The sequence below is a fragment of the Melospiza melodia genome, chromosome 3 (assembly GCF_035770615.1).
Source record: "Melospiza melodia melodia isolate bMelMel2 chromosome 3, bMelMel2.pri, whole genome shotgun sequence".
Classification (NCBI taxonomy): domain Eukaryota; kingdom Metazoa; phylum Chordata; class Aves; order Passeriformes; family Passerellidae; genus Melospiza; species Melospiza melodia.
In genome coordinates, this window is record NC_086196.1 from 70,753,158 (window position 1) to 70,780,094 (window position 26,937).

The following is a 26,937-nucleotide window of genomic DNA, read 5'->3' on the forward strand; positions in this document are numbered from 1 at the left end:
ACATTTATTACCTTGAAATGTACATGTGTAATATCGGGCCCACTTAAGCAACATACGCTTTTTCTTCACACGCATTAATCATCCTGTCATCAAAATGTCCTCTTACATATATATAAAGGCAACTGAGACAATTTTAGTCTCTTCCTTGTGGAATTGAATTGCACCATTTCAGCCAAAATAAATGAAGTTAACGGAACCTTTTTTCAGTGAACACTATGATCTTTTTGCATTAGTAAGATTTTTCCATTACAAGTTGGTCCTAATATTAATACCACCAATATACCTCATGGAAAATGATTTCTAATAAATAAGATAGGAAGGAGAGATATAGAAAAGAATTCTTTATAGTTGATTTTAAAAAAATCCCTAAGAATCCCTAAATGTATCACAGCAGAGCTAAAGATCACTAACCAGAGATCAAAGCTTTACAGCACTAAATGACACACAACCAAGGCAGTAGCCTCATTTCCAAATATTTTAATTTGTAATTAGTGTATGCTTCAAAGACACCTGTTTTTCAGTTAGTACAACCTTATCCTTTATGTTATCCTTCCTATTCCAATATTTATTGGCATGGGAAAAATTTATTAAAATATTACAGGTAAATTATAGGGAGTTATTTCAAGACAACATTAATCTTCTCCACTGGTTGAATATACATTCTTTTTACCCTTACTAATAAGAGCTTCTAGCAACCATAAAATACATTTTAATCCTAACATTTCCTTTCATCATCTTTTGTTCTAATAACTAGATCACAGTGTCTGGCAAGACAGATTAATAGAACAGAAGGACTGCTTCCCAGATTTGCAGGCCATAAATGAGGAGTTCCACAACAGAGAGAACTCTGGCACCAAAAATGAAAGCAATAGAAAAAAAATCTTTTCCAGTCATTTAAGCCAAATGATACCAACCCTGGCCTACTTCGTTTTCCAGCCAACTTAGTGATGGCAACCACTTCAACTGCAGCTTCAGCTCTTACAGCTATTCAGACCATCACACAAAGTCTCAGATGGAGGGGCAGGACTGACTGACACAGGCCAAACAAGGACCAAAAATGCATCTCCCAATACTAGAAAATTACTACATTCCAGTACATGTAATGGACACCACTGTTTTCAAATAAGATTAAAAAGGAGCAGTTCAGGGATATACAATATATAACTGACATGAACAAGATTATTCAAAAAACCGTGTATCTGTATACTAAAAATTTTTTAAAGCAAATTTTTAAGTTCGAGATGCAAATTTAGCTAGTTTGCAAATGCAAGTTAAATTTAAAACTTAATAAAAACTAAAACACAATGTCCGTTTCTCAAATACAAGAAAAAAACCCAAATACTCCCCAAATAAGAGAACAGAAAATAAGCGGTAAGAAAACTCAAGTCTGTTTTCATTTTCCTTAAAATACACCCTATTTGCACAGCAGGCAGTTACTCAGAACTAGAAACAATTATTATAAAGAAGATGATACACAATATGAAGAATTCTAAAATGTTTTATGAGAAGCAGTTAGGTAGCTATACCATTTATCTGTAAGGCAGAAAAAAATGGGGAGGTGGCAGGGGAAGCTCAATTTATTTTCCAAATCAGCAAGCTAGCAGGAATGACCCCTACCTTTACTTGTATTTAAAACTAAAGCAACTCCAGAATCAATAAAGTTACACAGGCTTTACAGAGATGTAAATAAAAGCAGAAGTTAGCATAAATGATTTGCTTAATCATTCAGAAATAACAAGGAATCAGAGATTATGAGAAATCAGGAGGAGCTGAAACTCACTCAGCTCAAAAATTACTACACAACATACCATTACAATTGCTTACTGTTACTTAATTTGATGTGGTTCTTATAAAAATTTCCAGCTAAATATGGCTTGCTATCTTTTAAATTAATCAAGATTCAGAAAACCTTTTTTTCCTTCTAAATGTATTGCAGATTTGTGTCAGGAACTTTCTCAATAAGTCCATTCTATAGAATCAGACAGTGTATTAACACATTTTCTCCCAAGGTGAGAAAACAGATTAAGGTTATGACCAAAATGACAGGCCTGTGGCTTCCTTGAATACTTTAATAGAGTCAACAAATCAACAGTGGCCACTGATGACAACAGAGGAAAGAAGACAATAGGTGGAGGGAGGGGAATTAGTGATGCTACTATAATGGTGTAATCAGAAACTTGAGCATAAAAATCTTTTTCACCTTCAACCTGTCTTAATGTGCTCTTTTTACCTGCTCATATGAAGACATACAGCATATTTACCACTGGGGGACATGTGGGTTCATGTATTTCCTCTGCAAAAGCAGGTGAGAAACAGTTAATAAAGCAAGAGTAAAGGGCTTTTGCATATCAAAGAAAGGAGATGCACACAGGTATGTATTTCAGTATTTTCTTGCATAATTGCAAATCTTGCTGAAGCTGCAATTACAAAGGCTTCCACACAGCTTTAATATTTCATAAATGATTTTTCTGTAAAGAGGAAAGGTCAGTGATATGGACTAAGCAAAAGAATTTTGGGGGAAAAACCAGGATGAAACCACTAGCATGAATCCAGGCTTACTTTCAGCTGTCATTTAAGCAGAGCTAGTGACCAAAAACCATATTGTAGCATTTCATATATTTTTTTTTAATCTGAGCACCTATGCATCCCTAAATTGATGAATCAGAAATAGCAGACAACTTTCTGCCACAATTCAACACCTTTCCTCACTGAATAAATTGCAGAATTTACATACCTTGAACATTCATTTTAAAGGATCCTTCCCTAGCCGTCATTTTTGCCTTATTCTCATTTTGTGTTATTTGACTAATTTTTACTTCCTCTTTTTTCTCTACTATATTTACATTTAGCTTTAAAAGGAACAACCAAACAAAAAAGAAAAAACAACAGCAACAAAAACCCCAAACAACATGATAAATGTAGTGAATACAGGTGGAATCAGATTCTTGCTCCCAAGTATAATTTTTCTCAAACACTAATACAAACAGGGAACAAATTAGGTTAACCTGGAAAGGAGAGGGGCAGGCACTGATCTCTTCTCTGGTGATCAGTGGTAGGGCCCAAGAGAATGGCATGAAGCTGTGTCAGGGGAGATTTGGGCCAGACACTGGGACAAGGTTCATCACCCAGAGGGTGGTTGGGCTCTGGAACAAGATGCCCAGGGAAGCGGTCACAGCCCAAGCCTGACAAAGTTCAACAAGTGTTTGGACAATGCTCTCAGGCACTCTTGGGGCTGATGCTATGCAGGGCCAAGAGCTGGACTTCTATGATCTGTGTGGGTCTCTTCCAACTCAGGATATTCTACGGTTCTATGACCCCAAGATCCCAAAACTCTTCTACTCTTCCCAACCCTTCAGGTAATCTATCACCCACCTTATGACTGCTCCAAAACTAAAGAGGTTCCCACAGTTTAACCTCTGCAGATGAGTCAGGATTCCACATCACTCTTAGCCATCTTCTACTCCACACATTACTCACCAGCACTAGTACAGAGCCTGCTCCTACAGTCCCATATGGCTTAGCCATCCTTACAAAGTACAAAATGAAGCCTAAGCAAAATGTAAAACCTTAGCTGAATGGGTAAGTCAAGAATAAGAACTATCACTGTGATGGCATTATTGCTAGAGATGTTTGGGCAGATGTTTTACATACATCAAAGTCTCCTGTGGACTTTTTTTTAATTTTCCCTCTCTCAGAGATAAAGCTTACAACCTTTAAAATAAAAAGAGTTCATTTTTAGTGTTTTGTGCTTTGCATTTAATTTTTTTTAATCTGGAATGAAAATTGAGACAACAGAGGGAACTTGGCAGATCTAAGGCTTGGCAAGAGATAATGAATTTATGTAGCAAACATATGAGAACAAGGATATGTCAGGAGGAATTTGTCTATGAACTTGTTCTCAAACAGACCAGCAAAGACACTAATAACCATGTTAATAGGGATGGGGGTTTGGGGCAGGGAGGGCTGTGGAAACTAAAGAATAATATCCAAGAGGACAAGCCAGCTCAGACAATTTATCTGCATAACACTTGACAGACAAATGGCACCTTCTGCACCAGCAAAAGAACTGCCTGACGAGTTTGCCAGTGAAGCTGGTGCTGCTCCAGCTATAACCCTGTCACAATTTCAAATCTTCAGTCCGTTTTTAGTTGGTTTGCCCAACAGCAAATGTAAAAGCTATAAACAAAATAAAATCAATTTTATCTGCTCTTATTAAATTATTTGCTCACATTTCTAAATTCCTCTCCTTCCACATTCAAATACTATACTAGCTTCACATGGCAAAAATGTAGTTTTTGAGCTGTAAGAACTCCATGTCCCCAGGCAAACCCAAATTCATCCCTCTGTATTTCAGACCTTGGAAGCAACTTAGCTGCAAGTCTGAAGGAAAAGAACAGAAGGTGATAGAGGCAAGGTGCAACCCTGGCTACTACGGAGGTTTCAATGTGATGTTTTTCACACATATTTAGTTCTCAGGACAAACAGCATTTTACAGGAAGGAAACAAAGAGGGCTCAAAGCTTTTCGTTGCCACCACTAACATAAGTAACAACATGGCCTGGGACTTTATTATGATGATTTTCAAAAAAAGTTGCTTAAGTTACCATCCATGGTTAGGGGAAATTCCTTCACTTCCAACCACTCTGTCATTTCTAGAAGGAAGACCTGCCAATATAGTTCTAGGCTGTGATTCATTATCTAACTCTTGCCAAAACTACAGAGTCAACTCTGTCCTCTCACCAGAGCACATCAGTCTACCTGAAATATGCAACTAGAAACATTTTAATTTAAGTATTTTATTTTGGGTTGATTCATATCAAAATTCAAGGATGCTGCAATCCTATGATTCACTGAGAGGCGGAATTTAAAAAATCTCCCTTTCAGAACCTCCTTAAGCTCTACAGGAAAATCAGCCTTGCCTTTAAGAAGAGAAATTGAATTTGTGAGTGGAAACAATATACGTACAAGGCATTTGGTGTTAAATCACTGATTTTTACTTCAAAAGCAGGATGGTGTTTTAAGCTGACTAGGAACCCACAGAGGGAAATGGTTTGAAATAATTCAAAAGTTTGATTCTTTAATATGTTCCAAATGAAGTTTCAATGCAAGCAAGTTCAGCATAAACAGGATTAACTAAATGAATCAAGGACTGAAACTATTTTAACCCAGACTATTTTAGAACTGTTACGAGAAATTACAAGGAAAGATGCCTTTCTTTGGAAAATTTATAGGGAATGCTAACACACATCAGTATTTGATGACACTGTGCACAATTTTGTCGCAGAATCCAGATAATTTTAACTTTCACTAACATAATAGCGTAAGAACACCTGTGCTGACTATATTTCCCTGCAGGCCAGAAAACTGACAGAATACCAGAAAAACATTCCAAAGAGAATAATGCTTTTTCATCTTTGCTTATATCCTCTATCTCTTCATTTTCTTATCCTCTTCTTGTTAGACTTTGACAGACACTTTTCCAGAAGTTCCCGATAAAATAAAATCTTTCATTAGATAGATTTTGAAATTAAAACTGCCTAAATGGGAAAAAACCACCATTTTTTAAATACCAAAATTGACTCATCACAACATTCTGTCCAGAGATAACAAGTGGAGTGACTAGTACTTCAGCTGTGAGTTTATTTAAATGTAGACATACACATGCAGTATTAGGAAGGCAAAAACAGGATATGAAATAAACATAAGGCATCAGCTCTAAGCTCACTGTCAAGAATATACCAAGGCTTCTAACCACAGAGTTCAGCTGAAGGTAACTATCTGTCAAATGTAATCTGTGCAAGTGAATATGCTTAAGCTGGTGCTATGAATCAACCAAAATTGCTTTGGTCTTATTGACATTCAATTGCAAGAAGTTGCAGCTCATCCAGTCCAATAGACATCTGACAACACCAAGAGTGCTTCAGTGACAGAAAGCTTTAAATATAGATGCAACTATCATCACAATACACATGGAACTAAACTTTATGATCCCTCATACCATCTTCAGAAACAGGGCATCAGTTGAATGCTATAAGACCACATGGTCATCCTCTCTGCCTGTTGCCAATTCCTACAGTTAACAAATCACTGCAATTTAAAAAAGAAAAAAGAGAGAGTACAGATTGACAGAAATAGACCATTCAATCTTCCACTAATGTCCCATTAAATCTCTCCCCAACATCCGCTTCTGCCATTATAATCTTTGTTCACCTTTTGAAAATAAAATGCGAGATCAAAATTTCTTCAAACTGTTTGCATTAGTTAAGGGGCAGATCTTCAGCTACTACAAATTGCCTTCAGCTTCAGCAATGTCCTTTTAAACCTGCCCAGATTCAGATCTCAAATAAGTTAAATTTACTTTCTTCCTCACATCTGTTCTTTGAAACAAGATGTCTGATAATGAGTGTATGTGGGAGATTGAACAATAAAGGAACTTGCACAGAGGATCCCAAAAGCAGACACAATTTGTGTCCTAACTTTACACAAAAGAAAGGAATACCACTTGCAACCATGGATGTGTTTGTTTCACTCTCGTCTCTCACAGAAATCCTGCCAGCACAACACAGTGTCTTTTTCTAAAGATTTTCATATTTCCACACCATCTACACCAGTTATATTCTCCCATGCTTGCCCTTCCCAGCTCTGGCTTTCCTTGCCACACAGTGAATTGAAATTATCCCAGATTCACAAACAGATAAAAGAAGTTAGGAAAGAAAAAAATGTCTACTGTATACAGCTTGCAATCATGTTTAAGGGGATGCATAGTGTGGTTTTGGGGAGAAGAGGGGAGAAAGACTCCTGCTCATGTTATGAGCACTCTGAACAGTTATGCCCACAGTCTGAGAAATGCAGTGTGAAAAAAACAAGAGACTTGAGGAAGAAACCTCATCAGGGGACCACAGTGACAGAACTATCTTAAAACAGAAGGGCTGGAGAAGATAAAGGGACAGCAGAAGAAATGGCAAAGAACAGCGAAGGGGAAGGAAAAACCATAAGGTCGGGAGGGGCAAGTTGTCTCTTTGCCTTTCCTTCTTTTGCCTCAGGCCCATATCGGCCTTTCCTTTTCTTGACTTAACTGGGATGAATTTTAATTGCAGCCTCTCTACGTGTTTTATACACTCTGTACTCTCTACTTGTGTGGAGTGGATTTCCCATTCATCACAGGATTGCAGGCAAAAACCCCAGGAGCATTTTGCTTTCCTTCAAAGTTAGCTTTGCTAAAATCAATAACTTTAGGGCTGCTTCTCCATCTAGCCCATACCCCCACCCCACAACCATTTCAAATTTCATGATTTTTGATCATTTGATTTTGCTTCTTGTCTCCACATACAGAGTTACAGTTACAGCTTTTCCATAATGGTGACAGTATTCTCCACTGCTTCATTAACAGCATAAAAATAGCAATCTTAGAGCAACAGCAGAAACATGCTCTCATTTGTAGTTTTAACACAGTTCATATCATAACTGATCTCTAACAATCTCTCTCCTTACTGTCTTCTCTTCAATAACCAGCATTCTTCAAATCAAAGTTCTGTTTTTCTTAGGGACCATTGCCTGTCTTAAATACTTTTATGGCCAGGGCTTTTTTTCTGACCACCAGCAAGTCTGGTACAACAGCCAAGAATCACAACTACACTAAACTGTCCTTAACTTGCACGCAAACCTCTAAACTTAGCTTTTAAAAAATATAGTTAAAGAAAAAAATTAAAATGGAGGTAGTGAGAACAGGAGTGTTTCCTACTGCAGATAGAGTATTATCCCTCAGCAATATTGTTACATCTCTTTCAGCTCAATATTAGCTCTCCCTTCAATGAAACTGTGTATCTTGGCATTTTAAATCCCCCTTCATTTTCCTGGTTGTCTGTCTTATTCCAATAATATCTTTCTTATCCTTGAAAACATGTCACTCCCATTCAGCAGTCTTATTACATATGCTCCTAGCATTTGTACAAAAGATATTTAGCTTTTCTCTTTGCCCTCCTTTACTTTTCTTTTTCACTATCTCCTACAATGTTAATCCCTTCTCAGTGGGAAATGGTTTTCCTTCAATCCAAGTCTTTCTTGTCGTGCATAGATCCACTAGTTCAGCTCGAATTCCCTGAAGAACAACATAAATTTAAAATTAAAAAAAAAACAGGGGGGGAAGGGTGTAAGGGAAAAGGAACCCTGAAATGCTCCTGAAACAATTAACTCTGTTCAAGATTTAGCCATTTATTAATATAAATTTGACCATAAACAGCAAAATCAAAAAACAACTGGAACACAAGACTGATCCATAAGGCTTAAAAAGAACTAAGAGCTATTTCCTGAACAAAACCTTCAAGATGCAAAAATGCAAGTGACAGCAAACAGAATGATCGAAAATAAGAAACATAAAAATTGTTCATTTTTCATATGGGGTAATTTTAGTAGTATTTTAAAAACTGAGTGATGTAACCCACACTCAATTATCTAATAAACCAGGCTGGAGACAAAGAAAGATCAATGTGAAAAGAGACAGCTTTTGAAATGGACTATATTTTTAAAGAATCAGTATTTTAAAAAGTAAACACCACTTCAGAATCAACATTAGCGATGATTCAACATTAGAATAAGAGATTAGCGATCCTTTTGCACAGAGTAATCATTCCAAGTACAGATTGGCAATTTTAGCTTAATCTTTTGTTGGTCCAAAGTTTGAAAGCATTTCATTAGTATGTAGAAGTATTAAAATGGTTAATTACAGCTCTTCCACTTTCTACCCCAGCCAGCACTGCACCAATATCCTTTATAGCCAGGGTCAGTAGAGCTGTATCAATCTGTTACTGATGCCTCAGGACAGAACACATCGGGGCAGGGGAGCGGCAGAGAGAAGCCAAGAGAGCAAAACTGCAAATACAGATTCTGTTAGAAAATGAAGGAATTAACAAATAAGCTTTGGTAAACTACTATTTTAACCACTGATAAACTCGATTCTTTTTACAAGGAAAGCTTTAACAAGTGACACCTGCGCTGTAAACGAGTTCCAAACAAAAAAAATATGAGAGGATCCTAGTCACCAGATCTGAAAATGCATGAAGAACAATTGCTTTCTTGCTGCATAATGATTCTATTTTCCCCAAATCACAGAAGAAATCAGATCCAACATTCGATGATCACTACAGTATCATGAAAGAAGACAAGTATTAAGGATTCAACAAGCTGCTTTTTAGTAGCTAAAACTGTTACACAGACTTGCCACAATTAATTGAAGCAAAAGGTCAGAAGGTACATTTTAGATAATCTTATAACAATGCATATTTTCTCTCTGTCCCCTCCATTTAAAATACAGTAAAACCACTGATTCAGAATTTTCACGAACTACTTGTAATCATGTAAATTAGGGATGAGATGTGGATATCAAATGAAATGTCCCTTCTGAATAAAGTCTTCTGCTTCACTAGTCAAAGAATAAGCAGATACCTGCACAAATGAGGGGCGCTGTTACTAATGTACAATTATTAACCTTTTATGACACTATCAGCTACATATTAAATTCTAGTCTTTTAAACTGATTATATCTGAAGATTTTGCACCATTTTACACCACTCAGTACTATGGCTCCTAAGTAATTCCCAAATTTAATGCACGAATACATGGTTCTACAAAACAGAGCTGAACAGCTCTGCTGGGACTGAAAAGTTGAAAATCCATTCCTCTGTCTTTTTTGGGGGATGATTTACATAAGAAGAAAGCAATTATTTCTGCCCTCTGAATGCCTTGCCACAAAAAGTTCCATGTATCCAGTTAAGGGATTTTTGCAAATAGAGTCTCATCTCTTCTTTCAGGGCTTAGTTTCTTTTCATGGTCAAGGAGCCACAAAAGTCTGTCTTTGATTCTTTTCATATTCTTCCCCACAACCTTACTTCAGGCCTTTCCCTCCTCCTCTGTGCCCTGCTTTCTTCCATCCATCACAAAGTCCTTTAGAAATGGTCATTCAACTACTCCTTTGTACTCTAACTCTCCAACACTCTTTTTGATGGCAACTGTAAGCTTCAATTTTCATTTTTTATAATAACTGCTTTTTTCCAGTTACTAAGCATCTTAGCAGCCAAGCTTTGCCAGAGATCCAAACTGCGCTGTTAATTCCACTCAGACCAAAAGGGACTTTGGAGGACAGTGTTTTGGTAGCTTATTATCAGTAGTTTATTATTGGAAAAAGTGAAATGAAATCGTTTATGCATCAGCTCCCTCAACTACATTTTGCTGGAGATGGGCCAGGAAATGACCAGGGGAGGCTACTTACAAAGTTCATAGTGATCTCCTAAGCACTTTAGAGTACAGGCCTTGAATTAAGGCACAGAAAAGCCACGAAGATTACTGAACAGCACAGAGAAGGATGTCAATAAACAGTTTAAGAGGAAGGCTAAAGGCCCTTCAAACATAATTAAATGCACTCAGAAGTCCAGCAGAAGAGTGGCAATGCAACCTGTTACATGCATGACTTACAGACAAGAGGTACATACATAAGACACAAGTAGTAACCAGAGAAGCTCAGAAAGACAAGAGACTTTTTCTTTTGACCAGTCCTGATTCCAAGAACCACTCAAGTCCCATGGGACATGGTCATCAAGCTGGAAAGAAAAAGGCACATACCTCTGAGTACTGAGGATAAATCTTCAAGGGTAAGAATTTCAATGTAAAGAAACAGAAGTTTAAAGTTCTGAAATGTCAGATTAGGAGCAATGTTGATGGTTTATTGTATGCTGCCACTGAATACCACATGATGATTTGCTCAGAAGTGCAACAAGGATGACCCTCACAAGATAGACGGGCCATCTACAATCAGTCAATAGCAAGGTACACCTAAACACCACCTGAAAGAAGAGAAGAGAGGTTTGAGAGGAAAATATTTTGGCTTTTATTCAGGAGGCAGAAGATAAAAAGCCAGTGCCATTCTTTGAAATGCTGCCAGTATCACAAAGGGTCAGACAAGCAAGGCTGCATGACTCTGCACACAAACAGAGCTTGGAAGAAGGGATTTAGGTCAATTCCAAATCGAAACCCTTTTCTAGAACAGATAGAATTAAAGGAGGGTCAGCTGCTCCTACATCCAAATAAAGGCAGTTTATTTGTGTATCAAGATGGGAAAGAAATGAAAAGTTGGGGGAGAAAAGTCAATTATCTAAACCAGAACTGTCTTCACTAAGCATGCACATAGACTGTAAATTATGACAAAATATATAAAACAAAACATATCCCTCTTTACAATCTACAGCCCAAGATGTTTGAACCTGAATGTCAGGAATTACACAGATCATACCACTGAAAAAGTGTTGCTATGCCTTAAAGAAAGCTCAAATTTTGATAAAGAAAATGAGCTGACTGTATTAAAACATACTACAGAACCTGGTATTCTAGCCCTTTTCATTAAAAAAAAAAGAAAAGAAAAAAAAAAAGAGTACCTTCAGATTCAATGGAAGATCAGAAAAGAAGCAGAAACCAAAAAACCCCTCTGACTTATTTTCAGTTAACCATACACAGAGAAAAGAACAATGCAGAAATTATAGACATGAGGCATGAAGAGGGCTTGGATCATTTCTTCTGAGATCCATAAAATCAAGTCTGTACTGGCCGAATTGGTTGGAAAAGCACATGGATTAATACTGTACACTAGAAAAGGCAACATGACTTTTGTGGAAGGAAATCAAGATCCAATTTGAATTCTTTGAAGTAAAGATGGGTGTGGATAAGAACTGACCAATATAACATACTGGCTTTCTAAGAAGGTTTCAAACTTTAAAACTTGGAAGAGATTAAATGGTCACATTTCACACAGACAGTAGTTTATCACTACCTGCAACAATCTCTGCTACCTAACATTTTGTACAGGCTTGAAAAGTGGTTAGCAAGGTGAAAAAAAGATGGAGTGAATACATGCAGATAATAGAAATCAAAGCTTACTTCAAAGGTTCAAAGGATTTCAAAATTGTTAAGGAACGGGCAGCAAAGTAGCAGACTAAATGTCTTGTTGAGCACAAGGTAGCAGACAAGAAAAATATTCTTGTCCCTGTAAACACAACACTAAATTCTGAACAGTCACTGCTACAAGTGGTCTTAGAGTTACTATAGAGAGTCCCTCACCAATGAGCAAAAAAAGGAACATTCCTTATTGGAATGGGAAATAAATTTTTTCAAAGCCCACAAAACTTTATTGCTTAGAAATCTGTGGTGCAAAGTGTCTGGGATAACAAGTGGAGTTCTGTCCCTTGTATCCTCCATTAACCCCAAAAGTTTCTGAAAATATCAGTGAGGATGAACAAAATGCAGTGGCTTCAATATAAGGAGAAATCTCACTTATGAATGATTTTAACACGTGATAAAGTTCTATAATCAAAATATCAAAAAGCATAAGAATGATAAATAAAAAGAAACTGGCAAAAGAAATCAGCAAAAAAAGAAGTTGGCAGACAGCAGATTTAAAATAAAGAACAATTTCATACAGCCATAATGCCATATGAGGAACTCATTGCCACAAGAGTTCATTGCCAAAATATAAATTATATATATTTTTATCTATTATATATATTAATAATTATAATTATCTATAATTACACATATTCCAATTTGTAAATTAAAAGAAAAATAATTAGACTATTAAACTAAAAACAGGTCAGTTAGTGACTATTCAAGACCGTACAGCTTCAGAACTTCAAAACCCACTGATTTTCAGAAAATAAGTCAATGATACGTCTAAAACAAAGTTGTTCCTATTAATGTAGTCTTCTTTCATACTCCAAGACAGGCTATCTAGACAGCTATCAAACAGAGTCCTTAAATTATGCAAAAATTACAGCATTACTGAGCTAAGGCACTAGAATGAGACACATGGACAAGAGGAGTTCCTCTTCATCTTCCATCCCAGATTCTTTTAATTTCCACACAACCTGGTAAGTTGTTCAGAGCTAGGAAATATTTTTTGCTTCCAGAAGAAAATGATACATGTGAAATCTTACAAGATTCCCCCTCTGGACTGCCACCAGCACACACAGATTTTGTGTCGTACAAGATCTACACATGTAATTTATGTCACCCTCCATTTGTTGCACACACAGATGTTAACGCAAGATGTAAGACAGAGTTCACACATAAATAATGGAGGTAGCACAAAGGACAACCTGAAAGTTTCACCTTCCATTTCTTGATCAGACTACTGATTTAAGTCTGTCTTTAAGCTGCAAAAACCTGAACCAAAGGTAGAAATTACTTCTAAAAATAAATAAACACCCAAAACAAACAAACAAACCCAAAAACAAACACAAACCCACAAAAACAAAAGCTCTTCTATTTGGCTGTAGTCATGAAGTTTTTAGATTCGTAAAAAAAAGTTTCAAGTACCTTGTGAAAACATTTACATAAAAACTTGTACAGCATAAAGCAGAAAGGACAATTGTTCGGTATCTGTGATCCATCTTTACCAGCAAGGATGCTGCAATCAGTTGCCTGTTTTCTGCTCACACACTGTGCAGCCAAGAACTACCTGCTGGAGGACCTTCTGCCCACATTGCAAATGGTGTGCTCTAAATGGTGATAATCCACTGTACAACTTCAAGCTTGGTCTCCTCAAAAAGAAATCAAATGGAAGAATCTCAATCGTAAAATAAGACTCAAAGTAGACAGAAGGCAAACCTGGATCAACAAGAACTCTTTTCATACACAAAAGTGACAATGTGGATGCACCCAGCAAGTCTCCTCTTAGTGCAGTGTACTAACAGCTATAAAAAACACAAGGAGACACTTCCAAACTCTTATGGTTTCTCCCCATGCAATTCAAGGGCACACAAAAGTACCTGAGATCTACAGGACAGTAGGTTCTGAGACGGGGAAAAATAAGAAGGCAAATCTTTCTTAATGGAGTGTTTTCATTATTAAAAATACAATTTAATTGGCTGCAATTTATTTTTATATAAGGAAAGAAACTTCTTGTAAAGCAAATTGAAGATTGATGCTTTTCAAATCTTGAAACTCTCTAGACAAATAAGGCATAGCCTCTGTAAAACATTCAATACCACTTCCTCTCAGTACTGGCCACACAAAGGCTTAATTCCATTCCTACCATATATAACAGAGTCTGGGCAGATTTCAGTGGTATTTGCAACTGCAATTACAGAATACATTTGCAATTTCCAGAAGTGGAATCAAGATGGCATTGACAAAACCTGTATTTTTGGCGGTCTCTGAAATTAAAATCTTAGTCCAGGCAAAGTTCCTTGCCTTGTGTTCCGAGGCAGCTGTTAGACTGCAAATTTAAATCTGCAAATATATTCAAACTCATACTCAGGCAAGAAAATAAGCAGTTTAAGAGACAGTGTGAGCAGAATCAATCATCTGGGAAATACGCTGCTTTCTCAGGAAGCTGAAGTTACAGCAGAGCTTTCAAATGTACACAGTCAGCAAGGCAATACCCACAGAGCACGAGGAGAAGAGGCAAGAACCATAGTAGGACCTCTGGATGCAGGAAAAACCAAAGAAGTTTTACTGATAACAAAGAACACAGAGGCTGCATGTCTAGCAGCAGTACCTGAATGGCCTACAACAGTAGCAGAATAGCTCCATGCTCATTGTGTCTGTGAACAGCTCTTTAAACACACATTCAAATACATGACAGACTGTAATGTGTGTTTTATTTCCACTGTCTGGCAGGAGCAGAGCACGAGCCATATGGATAGACTGCATCCTCACAAATATTTTCAACACACAATTGCAATTAATAGACAAGAAGCTCCCAAATGCAGAATTAATGCAAACTCTCCACTCCCTTCTTGGACCTGACAAACTACTCTTATTAGATAGTAAGTGATGACTTCAAAGAGGAGATCAAAGCAGTTTGTTAAATCAAAATGCTTTCTTGTTTTCTCATGTCCTTATTAAAATTAGGGACCATACAGTTTAGAATACTGTGTATTTAGTAAGACATACATAGGGAGTGTATAGAATAAATGTTTGTCTCCCTGCTTTTAAGTCTCAGATTCTTTGCTTATAAAATAAACTGTAAAGTATTCAAAAACTTGTGCAGAAAATAAAAGGATTTTACAAATTGGAAAGGACAAGTTTTCTCTTGATAGTCAAACAGTTATGATGTAAACCGGTCTCATTAAATCATAAGTACTTTAACCTTTTCTTGAAAGAACTGGAAGATTTAAAGATTTATAAAGAAATTTTGCCTAAACTAGGAAATGACTCATATTTGACATGTATTGAAATGATAATGCTGATTTCAATAGGCACTCTAAGAGCATTTTCCTCCCAGGAGAGTAATTCAGTCACGGTTACCTCTCTGCATTTAGATTTTAAACTTACTTTCCAAAGCTTTTAATGTGCTATAGTCTGCCAAAACATGGCAGAGTTACATAGATATGATCAGGCAAAATAAAGGCTAGCAAAAAGACTATTTTTATAATTTCAGACACTAAATATGAAACAGAAACATCAATCTGACAAGTTCTCAAAGAATCTCCTGTTTCAGCAGCCTCGTCTGTATCTGCAAATTCATGTTTAAACTCCACTCTTCTTAATTGGTTAAATAAATTCAAAAGTATCAAAGGGAAAGTAAAAGACTCTTAACACTGAAACTGAAAAATAAAATACACAATGGTGCTGCTGTTAGTAAGTGTAATAAATCTGATACTGGTTTCACTTTGTAGAGATAATATGGTACACAACTGACCTTAATTATGCTCAATTTTTTAATTCTTTAGAAGTTAAGATTTTAAGATGCCAATTTTTCTAATGTTTCACTTCAGTACACATCAGATTCTTTTAAGTTACGGCTATATATATCTTTTACTCCAGTGTGTACCTTCAGAGTTTTTGCTAACATACAACTAAAACTATATCCCTAAAAACATAATTAAATCAAGATCAAACACACAGTAGGAACCTAAAACTTTCAGAAGCCTGAAAGACTTGATCCTTACCAACTGGAAACAACTAGAACAGTAGAAAATTTTGTAGAGGAGTTTCAAGTTCACTACTTTGCACTTTGTAATAGCAATTTTATTCCAAGCCACTTCCCTCAGTCTTTTTGGTCATGCCATTCTTCCCGTACAACATCTTACTGTCTCCTTTCTGATTATGTCTATTACCAGCTGCTGTGATAGGAATTCTTAGTATTTCTGCTAAGATCATTAACAAAAATAAAACACAAGGCTGGCCCAAAGACTAATTCTCAAATAATTCAGTTGGTTTTGTGCCTGCCCCCTCCCCAGGATTATCAGCAAGTTCCTCTGAGCAGTATCTATTGCAATCCTTCCCATGAGCATTCCCTTTGACCCTACAACTTCTCATAGGTTGTCACATCAATGCTAAACTCAACTCCAGATAGACGAAATCTGACACATTTACTTTGCCTGAAAATCAGCTTTCTCATCAAAAAAAAAAGCTAAGAGGCTAGACAGTGATGAGCTATCTATAGGAATTCCACACTGCATTTTATCCCATTTTTCATTTAGCTCCACATCTTTATCTATTTCTTCAAAGATCTTTTCTAAATCCTCATACGGCACTGTGTCAAGACCAAGACATTATGCGTCAGCATTACCAAGATCCTTTTTCCTTCCTCTGTGGCTGGGGTGGAGGTAAATTTTTTCGCAACACCCCATGCTGCATTTCAAATCTAGGGGTAAAACAGCATTGATAACACATCAGTATTTTAGTTGTTGCCAAAGAGAGCTTGCCCAATGTCAAGCCCATCTCTCTTCCCAGTTGAACTCCTCATCCCACCTCAGCAGTAAGCCAGGGCTGGAACAAGAAACTGGGCAGGAGGATAGCTAGGACAAAAAGATATTCCTTACTCTATAGCCTCACGCTCAGCAATAAAAGCTAGGGTAGAAAAAGAAATGTGAGGAGATAGGAATTTTACTTCCAAGATGGCCTGCTGCTAAGAAATTGGTTGGGCAGTGGTCTGCTTGTGGGAGGTGGGGAGTGATTGCCTTTATATCATTTGCTCCTCTCCCAGTCCCTTTCTTGAATGAGTTTTTTTCACTTTTGCTATTTCTGTTGTCTCCCCTGTTCCACTGGCAGGGGTGAGGAGGGCCCAGGTGCTTGGCTGCAGGTTGGCATCAACATGACGCCTTTCCCAAACAGAAGCATTATAGCTCCATCTCTGACTGGTAGCTTTGCATAGAATGTCTCTTTGTCAAAGGATTTTGTGCGCCAGTTCTTCCAGAATTTCTGGACAAAGACCATCTGTTTGCAGCAGCATGCACACAATCAGCTTGCATATTCATGTTTCTACTCTTTATGATCACTTTTGTTTCCATACATTAATTCGACTACCCTGATTGGTTTTGCTCTGTGACTCCTGAAAACAGAACCAAGGTATTTATTTATTCTGGGAACCTTACTCAAATCATCCTTAATCTCAAGCACACTCTTGACTGTACTCAGGTCATGCCTTCTTACACAAAAAAAATTGGAAGAATTTTTTACCATTTGACAGTCTAATTAATATCAACCACTTTCTAGTTTTATTTCTATCCTACACAGCATTCTCTGTGAATCTGCGTCCCCATTCCCCAGTTCTCACACACTTTGCCCTCTCTAACTGCAGGGGTACTTATTCACACAGATAAGCCTGGGCAGTACATAACCATATTTTTTTCCTTTAAGGGCAAAAATTTCTCTTAATTCTATTTTATCAATTTTAAAAAACTTCCAAGCTTTTTTTCCATTCAATCTCCAGACTCCAAAATTTACCTTGTTTCATAAAAATAGTTGTATGTGTTTGTTCTCTTTGAAACCCTAAAGTGTTCCTAGAGAACCAAAGAACTGTTTATTCTTCTGTTTCATCTGACTCTAGTTATGAATGCTCAACATTATTCTTGAGACCTACACCTCTGATAACGCCCTCATTACTTAACAAAGCTGGTATATCCAGACTTTCTGCTTCAGCAACTACTCAATGAAGAAACCCTTCATGCAGAACACACAGGAATGTTTGGGCCCTGCTCCTGTTAGCAGAACTTAAATTTTCCAGCCATAAACTGGAAAATAAGTCTCTGCAATGACACAGTTCTTAGCAGTAGTTCCCTCTAACAAATTACATATCTAAATACAAACCCAAGGATTTAAATTCCTAGATTACCTCAGTAGAATTAATTTACTAGCCTTCTCTTCCCCTAGAATTATTTTATTCCAAAGAAATTATTTTCAGTCTCTGCTATCCTTTCTTCTTTGCTTCCCTCTTATCATTTAATTACTATTTAGTGCTATTCCACCATTTAGCTTTCATTTTTATCATTCCTGAATAGGCATATGCTCTTACACCTGAATTCCAAACATATCTGCCATCCCACCATGATTTTTCTCTCTCTAAATTCAGTTTCACATCTGTAACCAATACTTCACACTCCTTTGTCATAGTGTCTGTTGCCTAGCATCTGGGTGTAGGAGACACAGACACTTCCAGCTGGAAGTTACTTTGCATATTTTTGTATGGTCTTGCTCATGTTGTCATTGTCCATTATGGGGAAAAAAAAAAAAAGAAAAAATGCTTTTGGCCTCCTGCTAAAAAACAAACAAACCAACAAACCAACCTTTGCCTAAAGTTTGATAGCCAGGCCAAGGGCTAAATGGATCAGGCTGCAGTCACTATCATCTTTAATGGCAAGCTGCATCCTACAATAGCACCAAGCACAGGAAGGCTCTACCCGAGCTCAGAAACTTTGAAAAGGCATTAAGCCTGCAGTTTCTTTAAGGGTCTAGAAGCTATATTTCTTTTCTCCTGCTACGAATTGAACAACTATCTACAGAGAAACAAAGGACCAAATTCCACAGGGTGCTTCACATTCCTTTGTAACGCAGTTCAAGATCTGTGTGTGTATTTAACCAGCCCTTTCACTTTCACTTGGCTGGGCCAGGCTTTAGCAGCTTCTGAGGTACAAAATGCGGCTGACAGCAACAGCAGTAATATAGCACCCTTGGAGTGCTTGAAGTGTAAAGTTCATTAGTTCTACCTTAAGGTCACTCTTTTAATCCAACAGCCAAAATCTTATTCACACTACCATGCTGTTATCCTGGAAAAAAGAAAACTGCAAAAAAATCAAGACGTCAGCTTAGATACTTCTTACAAGTGACAAGATCAGCACTAAAAATCCAAATCACAGTCAATACCTTTTAGCAAGTTTCAAGAAAGCAGCAAAACTATTCTTGATTGTGCTGTAGACCAAATGAAATTTAATAGAACGGATAAAGAAAATGAAGGAAGGAAAAGATAAACATTTCAATACCCAATAATTGTGCTTTATAATTATTAGTTGAACTTGGCTCACAAATAGAATTTACTAGGGTGTCTGTTGGGAATTACAAGACATGCAAATAATTGAATTTTAATTTCTTCTGTGTTTGTTTACTGATTTTTGTACATACAGTTTAAATTTTAACAAACTCAATTTTGCTTTATCCTCAGTGGATATTTGTACACTTATTAAAAAGTTATGTCAACAGAAGACTTTTAGAACACAGGGATTGAGCTCTAACAATTCTGAATCATATTTCTAAAATAAGAGGTAATAGCTCTGTAACTTACTAGCTTGACTGATTCAACATAAACTCACATTTGTTCATGTGCACTTTTACTTGCTTAAGAAGTTTTTAAAATTAAATGGAACAGAACTCCATAAGGTAAGTACATTAGTATGTATACATGAGAATGGCATTCCCTTCTATAGGAAATAATCTGAGACCCAAGACTAATCAGTAATGTTACATATAAGTATCTAAAATATTAATACAAGGTCTTCTTCACCTCACTTACTCATGTTTTTAAAGGTGAGATTTTTCGGTTTTGTACAGTCTGCTTGTTCTAAAGAATGGGCACAGCATTTCTTTCCAGTCCTAAATTAGCAGTTGCCTCAAAAGGAGCTTCCAAATTAAGATCCTTACCTACGAGACTCAAGAGTTATCATTTACATCCCCCAATTTATTCTTTTATATTTATACAGTTATACTACTCACACAAAAATGTTGTATTTCAACAAATATTAAATCGTTTTTATTTTACTTACCTGCACACTAAGATGAATCCATTTCTTCACAAGAATTCTCCCCAGTGTCATTACTTTTATTGGTGGCTGCAAACCATTTACTGTGCGATAATAAAACATGGTCTCTTTCTCAGAGATTGTGAGTTTGAACACAGTCTGCCCATCAACAGCCTTTTCTACCACACACCTTGGGAAATAACCAAGAAAAACAACATAAGGTCAGAGGCACACACTTATACACATCCTTGCCAAGGTGCTATCCTGTAAAATGATGCTAACCAGAATGTATTAAAATAAACATTAAAAATACAGCTCTTGAGAAGATGTTCAGTGACAGTGAAAGTCACAAGATGTACTAAGTGTAAAAGAACTTTAGCAAAGATATTTTCTGTCTCAATCTGTGAGGGTTTTGGGCTGTGTTGGGGTTTTGGTTGGTTGTTTTTTGTGTTTTGCTTTGTTTATTGAGTGCTGGCAACCCCAGCTCATTGGGGGTGAAAGAGAGGTCCAGTTTGCCTCCTCTCTTAAAGGTTCCATGACAGAAACCACAGTGGCTGTGCAAGTCTCTGCCCCATCTTTCATACAAAGCTGTGCAACTTAGTACATCCCGTGGAGGCACTTCCATTTTCCTTAGTCTAACAAGGCAAACGCAATATAACCACAAAAAGCAGTACAAATTAAATGCTTTGTTATTAAGTCTTCCATCTTTCCACCCAATGTGCATAGGTAAGGCAACCCTAACACCAGCTTACACTACACTGTCCCCTTTGCAGTGTCTTTCTTTAACCTAAGAAACTAGAGCAAGGCAATGAGGATATCCAGACACTTATTAGGAATTTTTTTCCCCACAAAGAAGTCACATATAGCAAATACAATAATGTCATATAAGGTACAGAGAATACCATCCATAGCAAATTATTTTGCATTTCAAGCTGCTGAAATGTTTTTGCCAATCCAATAACCACAATGTCAAGAGTCCTGAGAAAGCACAGGCTCCATATGCTTGTGTAAAAACTTTATATTTTATTAAAGCAATCATAAATGCAAAAAAAAAATTATAAAGTTCTATGCTTCCCGCTTGAGCTGATTGAAAAACACATTTCTCAATGTACTGACCCATGAAAAGTCAAATATTTTAACAGTTACATCAGACTAAATTAGTGCATTAAGTCACAAGAGGGAAGCATATAAAATTTTTATGAGCTTAGTATTTACTTACCCATATTTCAGAGAAAAAAAAATGAAACCTACTGATGTCTTCATCTACTCTGCATTTATAAAAGAAAACTATCCAAAAGGCTGTTCCTTGATACTGCCACTAGTCACTAATTCACCTTTAAATCCTAGGAAAAATTAATTCCTCCTGTTACTATTCTAGCCTGCTGGAATGTTGTCAATGAAACACCTTGCAAAATGAAGACTTCTGTTTTCCCAACCTTACTAAAACCATGCTTCTTAATAAATTGTCCACTGGTCTTTTCAATATTTTGTTTGCTTGTAAACATGCTAGTTTTGTTAGATAATAAACGTGAAGGAAGGCTCAGCTAAGTAGCAAAATATTTAGGAACTGGATTTACCCAGTTCCTGGATAAACAATAATTGGATAATCCAGGTTTTTGTTTATTTTAGTTATCTAAAACAAACATCCCCACATTGTTTTTATCCCCAAAGGTGTCATGACTTTAAGAAGGGAAGCGACCTTGATGTACATCACTTTGAAAACTGAAAGAACAAATGTGAATTGTGACTTACTAGTAAAAGAGGAAAATCGAGAGGGAAAAGAGAAGAGAGGGAAGGAAAAAGAAAAAAGAAAAAAATCCAAACTAGTTCTATCATAGGTGAAATAGTAAGAGGCATTACTTCTGACTCTGAGCTTGATTTTCCATTCCAGCCATGATTACAGAGAGAAGCCACTTTTCTCTGTGAAGTCTTCAACTTCTGGTAACCTGCAGTCCCACAGAGCCAATACCTGACTACATACATCTCAGTGGTGGGGTTGGAGGGAATAAAAAGCCAATAACACAAATCCACTAAGTCAGCTTTCAAAGAGAAAAATATTCTAGAGAATCTAACATGGCTGCACTGGCACTGCCCCCACATCAACTGGAGTAAATGGGAACACCTGCACTGGTTCAAAATCAGATGCCCCTTTCAGTCTAATTCCTAACATAAAACATCTGGATAGATAATAAGTAGTACCATATGGTTTTAGTCCCTTAGATAAATAAAGTTTAAATCATCTGTGTGCTACTCACTTCACAATCAGGCCATTCCTGCTGATCCTTTTGCTTGTAAAAGATCTCAGCTCACTTCTTGACACCACCAATATCTTCTGGGCATCTGAACTTGCTCACACTACATTGATACAAGCTGCCTGCAATGGTTACTCACATATGCAAAGTTTGTACCCATATTCTTGTCCCATTCCATTGTGAAGGGCTATCATCATGCACAGTTTCCTACACTGTGGTAATGCTTACCTACAGGCTACACACAGGCTTACTGAAGGCAATTGTATTAACTGATGAGTACACACAGCAAGAGAGGAAGCATGAGGCTAGAATGCAACTCAGGGGCAAGAGCTCTGACCACTTACTGCCTAAAGGGAAAGAAAATTTAAAGACTGGAGTACAAATGTCAATGCTTTCTCACTCTTGATTTTCTTCAATATGTCCAATATGCAGTGACTTAAAAGCATGCCTACAAATATCTCTACTAAACATCTTAGAAGAACATCAGGGCTTCAAATAAATCTGTAACATGACCTGATTCTCCACTCTCTGTGTCAAAGTGTATTGTCTCCTAGATTCACATAAGAAAACTTGGTATATGAAACTGACAAAGAAAATTCTTGGTGTCTCTGCTTATGTGCAATCTTTAAAGGGCCTTCAGACTTGGATCCTCACATCACTCTCTCATTTCAGCCAGCACAGTAATTTCTCACAAAAATCCCTCTATTCTCTTACACGGGTACATGCCTAACAGAATGTCACAGGATGTAATGGGATACTGTACAGCAACACTCCTAGCTTCTTTCCTAAGCACACACTCTCACAGACAGACCATATAAAATTCAGCACAAAAGCACATTAGTATGGCATGTCCAAAACACAGGGGTCTGCTGTACTTGATGTAAGAGCACTTTGCCAGAAAAAAAAAACACCTTGTTAAACTTTCAACCATTCTTCTGGCAAAATGAGCAGCTCGTTCTGGCTGATCTTCCTAATGCTTTGTGGGAAAACAAAGATTTGTTAGAATGCATCCCACTTCTGTGAGGCTCCTCTGCTGTGATAATGGGGTTTAAAAGGTCTCACAAATGACATGTAACAGGGACAATTCCCCACCAGGGACTTCAAAATGTAGGACATCCCGTAAGTCAAACTTCATCTGCCAACCTGAAGGACTCACTAAAGCAATATAAGAAAAGGGAAAGCATCTTAGTCTGCTGGTAATTATTCTCTTTTGTAAGATGCCTTCTGAGTCAAGCTTCAATGGTTATTCATGCACATCAACTGCTCCACCACAACTGGAGTTCAGTTTTCCTTTCATGAAAAGAGAAAAATTAACACAATTCTTTCTGTGTCAATAAACAAAAGCACCTGGACAGTGGCATATCATCCTGACCACTGGAATAACTGCTGTCCATCTTCAGTTTTCAGGACTGGGCTTTACCATTGTCTTTCCTACATGTTGAACAGCAGCAAATCTCACAAGGCATAAGAATGAAGTGATCTATTACAAAAATTGAATAAAAACATTTAAATTTTAAAGCGATCTATAAAACCCGCTGAACAGGAATATGTACACTGTGTAGTTATTAACACAGCAGCAATTGGAAGCTAATCTTTTGCACTAGTCCATGGCTTATCAGTCATCACTAGAGTATGGTTTCTTCACAGCACTTAATCATTTGAAACTAAGGACATAACATTTCATTGTTTTAGGCTCCATGCATCAAAGCCTATCCCATTGACAAAAGACTTTCACAGATCTCACTCACATTGCTGCAACAGCTTGCTTGGAAATTAGCAGGAGATGCTTCTGCTTCAAGTTAGGCATGTGCTTTGATGAAGGAGACTCCGATGAGCCCACACGTGTGTGGACAGGAATTCATGGCATGGGAACACACCAGAAATGGACTCTGTGACATTCAAGATTCAACCATTATCTAGAAAACTACAGGCCAAAGCTCCAGGGATGCCTGTACACATACCACCAGCTGAAATTATTTAACTTCAGCTCAGAAGTCCCTTTTGCTCTGCAGATTTCATTTATTTCCACTCCATAACCACAAATTCTACAGTTAGGTCAAGTTTTTTAAGGTAATTATTACTGCATAAAACATACTATAACTTTACATTATCATTTTCAATATTTCTATTTTTTCTGATGACTTTGCTACCCTTAGACAAGTGACAATTTCACATCAGCATGCAAAATAAGTATCAAGAACACCTCAATAAAGCAGATCACTAGCTACATTCTAAGAATACATTCTAAAATAATTCGTGGCATGTTGTCCAAAGGAACAAACTACACTCTTTGTGCTTTATGTTAAAGAGACCTACACAATGAAGGTATGAAAGAGTAGGAGGCTCTGCAGTTTGTGCTAGATGACTGAACTTTTTTTGCAGGATCTGAGATGCATTTTTCAAAAAGCAGGTTTTTCATTATAGTAAGGCCCTGTCAAGCTGAAAGGTCACTTCTAACAGCAGTATTTCCTGAAAATGCAACATGTAAGCAAACAGGAGAGGGAACATGTTTGGCCACCACTATTTTGTGAGCACCTAGTGAAATTTCACTAGCAGTTTAAATAGTGGAATCACTTGTTCAAGCAGCAATGCAGTTTGCCAGCCAGACAATGTTCTCCAGATCCTCCAAGAACACTATGACCTCTTTTCTATATTTTGGTGGCTTTCCATGTTTGTTTGTAAGACAAACTTGTGTTGGAGAAGTCTTAACATCTTAGATAATTTTTTTCCATCGTGAAAGCAGCAACAGCACAACCCTGTGACAATGTAATTTTCTAGCAGCTTTTAGAAGGAATGTGAATTGGAAACACAAATTTCTCCTTTTGAGAAAAGACATGCACATTATGTACGAATAGTTCCAAACACTGAAAGCCATTGGACAATCATCTTAGTCAATGCCATGAAACTGAAGCCAGTTGTCTTGACATCTGGGAAGACCCCAACCTAAATACGGCTCTGTAAACGTCACAGTTTCCCACCACGCCTTTTAAAAGTTTAAAGAGCTTGCTAATAATGACTGTGACTGCAATGATCAATTTTTTTAAGAGCACCAGGAAAGTAAACACCTTCAATACTACTTACATTACACCTTCTTGCTCAGGTTTCAACCATACAGTTAACGTAAATGAAGCTCCAAGCCTTGGAAGACGGGGAGTAGAGAAGCAATCCTTGTGATTATGAAAAATAAAACTGGAAGCATTGCTGGAGGACCCTGGATGCAAGTCCCTCTTGTCCTCTGTTATACAGGTACCAAGGCCTTCTGAAAGAAGTGGTTTGTAGGACGAAGGTGATGACCTATATGGGCATTCCTGAACACAAAACTTCTGAGTGCAGGATATAATACTTTGAACAGCTACTGAGCTATGACAAAAAGTACTTCGGTCTGGCAGCCCACAAGTGGCTTGAGTTGGCACGATTGACACATTCTTGAAAGCTCCCACATTTTCAAGCCTAGGGAAATGTCCCTGAGAGCTGACCAACACAAAGGAGTCATAATAAGTTAAGATTAATGTTTCAATAGCATGAAACAAGAAACGACATCTCAAGGAAAGAGCCCGGCAATTCATGTTTACAAAAAAGCTCCTCCTGATTAAAGCAAACGTAAATAAATAATGATGTCCATGTCGGTAGCAATGTCCTCAGGTGCTGTGCTTTAAGAGTTTATGTAGCGTTTCATCCTCAAAACGCCCATGCAAGGACCCAGTCACAAGGGACATCTACGTCTTCTGGCCAGCGAACCACACGTGGGGATCTGCAAACCACAGAAAACAGACACAGTCCGTAGGAGAAACCTGCTCTTTTGCACCAACACAGGTGATGCCCGGCTAGGGATTTCAAGGGTTCGAATGTTTCCTCCAGACTCCAGCCAGCAGGCCCACCTGCACACCCGTGCCGGCCAGGGCCGAGACACTGCTCGAGCCAAGGCCATGGGATTAGGCCGGCCAAGGGTGCGCAGGCTCATGGCCGAGCGGAGTTTATCCCGGATCTGTCGCGTCACCTGGCTTTGTGTGTCACAGCAAGGAATACGGGACACGGCAGCAAACCGGGACACGCAACTTGGGCTTCTCAAAGTCGCTGCTTTGGGTTTCGGGCGAGTTGGCCGGACCTCACGCCTACAGCCCCGCGGCGCTTACCTGGGCCTCGCACGGCTCGCTGGCAGCTGCCGTCCCCCCCGCGCCATTCCCGAGGGACACCCCGGGGAGCCAGGAGCGCTGTTCCTACCGTCCCCCCGTGCCTTACCCCGCCGCCCACCTCACGCCGGCTGCTCCTCTCAGCGCTCGGCAAAGCTGATTAAAACCACGTTCCCCATCTGTCCCGTGTGGAGCTTTTTCTAACAGCGAGCGCCAGCGCCGGGGCGCCCCGGGCCGGGGCAGCGGTGGCAGGGCTGATTTAGCGCTATTGCCCGCCCGGGAGCGGCGCGCAGCCAGCGGGGCCAGCGGAGCCCGGCGCTCCCCGCGGCGACGCCGCCGTCGCCCGGCAACGCCGCGGCCTTCCCCGCCCCGGGCCCCGCCGCGCGTTAAAGCGGCAGCGCCGCGCCCGGGCCGGAGGGAGCGCAGCGCCGGGACAGCGCTGGGACGCACTGGGACAGCGCCGGGACAGCGCTGGGACACACCGGGACAGCGCCGGGACAGCGCCGCTCCGCTGCACAGCACCGGGCCGCCGCGCTGGGCTCGCTTTCCACAGGAG

At 38.4% G+C, this 26,937-nt stretch overlaps 1 protein-coding gene across 1 annotated transcript in view; it reads right to left on the minus strand.

Annotated features, from left to right (window-relative positions):
• USH2A (usherin) overlaps nt 1-26,604 on the minus strand; it is a 374,541-nt gene extending 347,937 nt beyond the window's left edge. The window contains 3 exon segments of the mRNA XM_063152181.1: nt 20,024-20,189; nt 25,333-26,002; nt 26,503-26,604. Coding sequence (XP_063008251.1) covers nt 20,024-20,189; nt 25,333-25,817 — 651 coding nt within the window. The 5' untranslated portion in view covers nt 25,818-26,002; nt 26,503-26,604.
• Between the last annotated feature and the right edge of the window lie 333 nt (nt 26,605-26,937).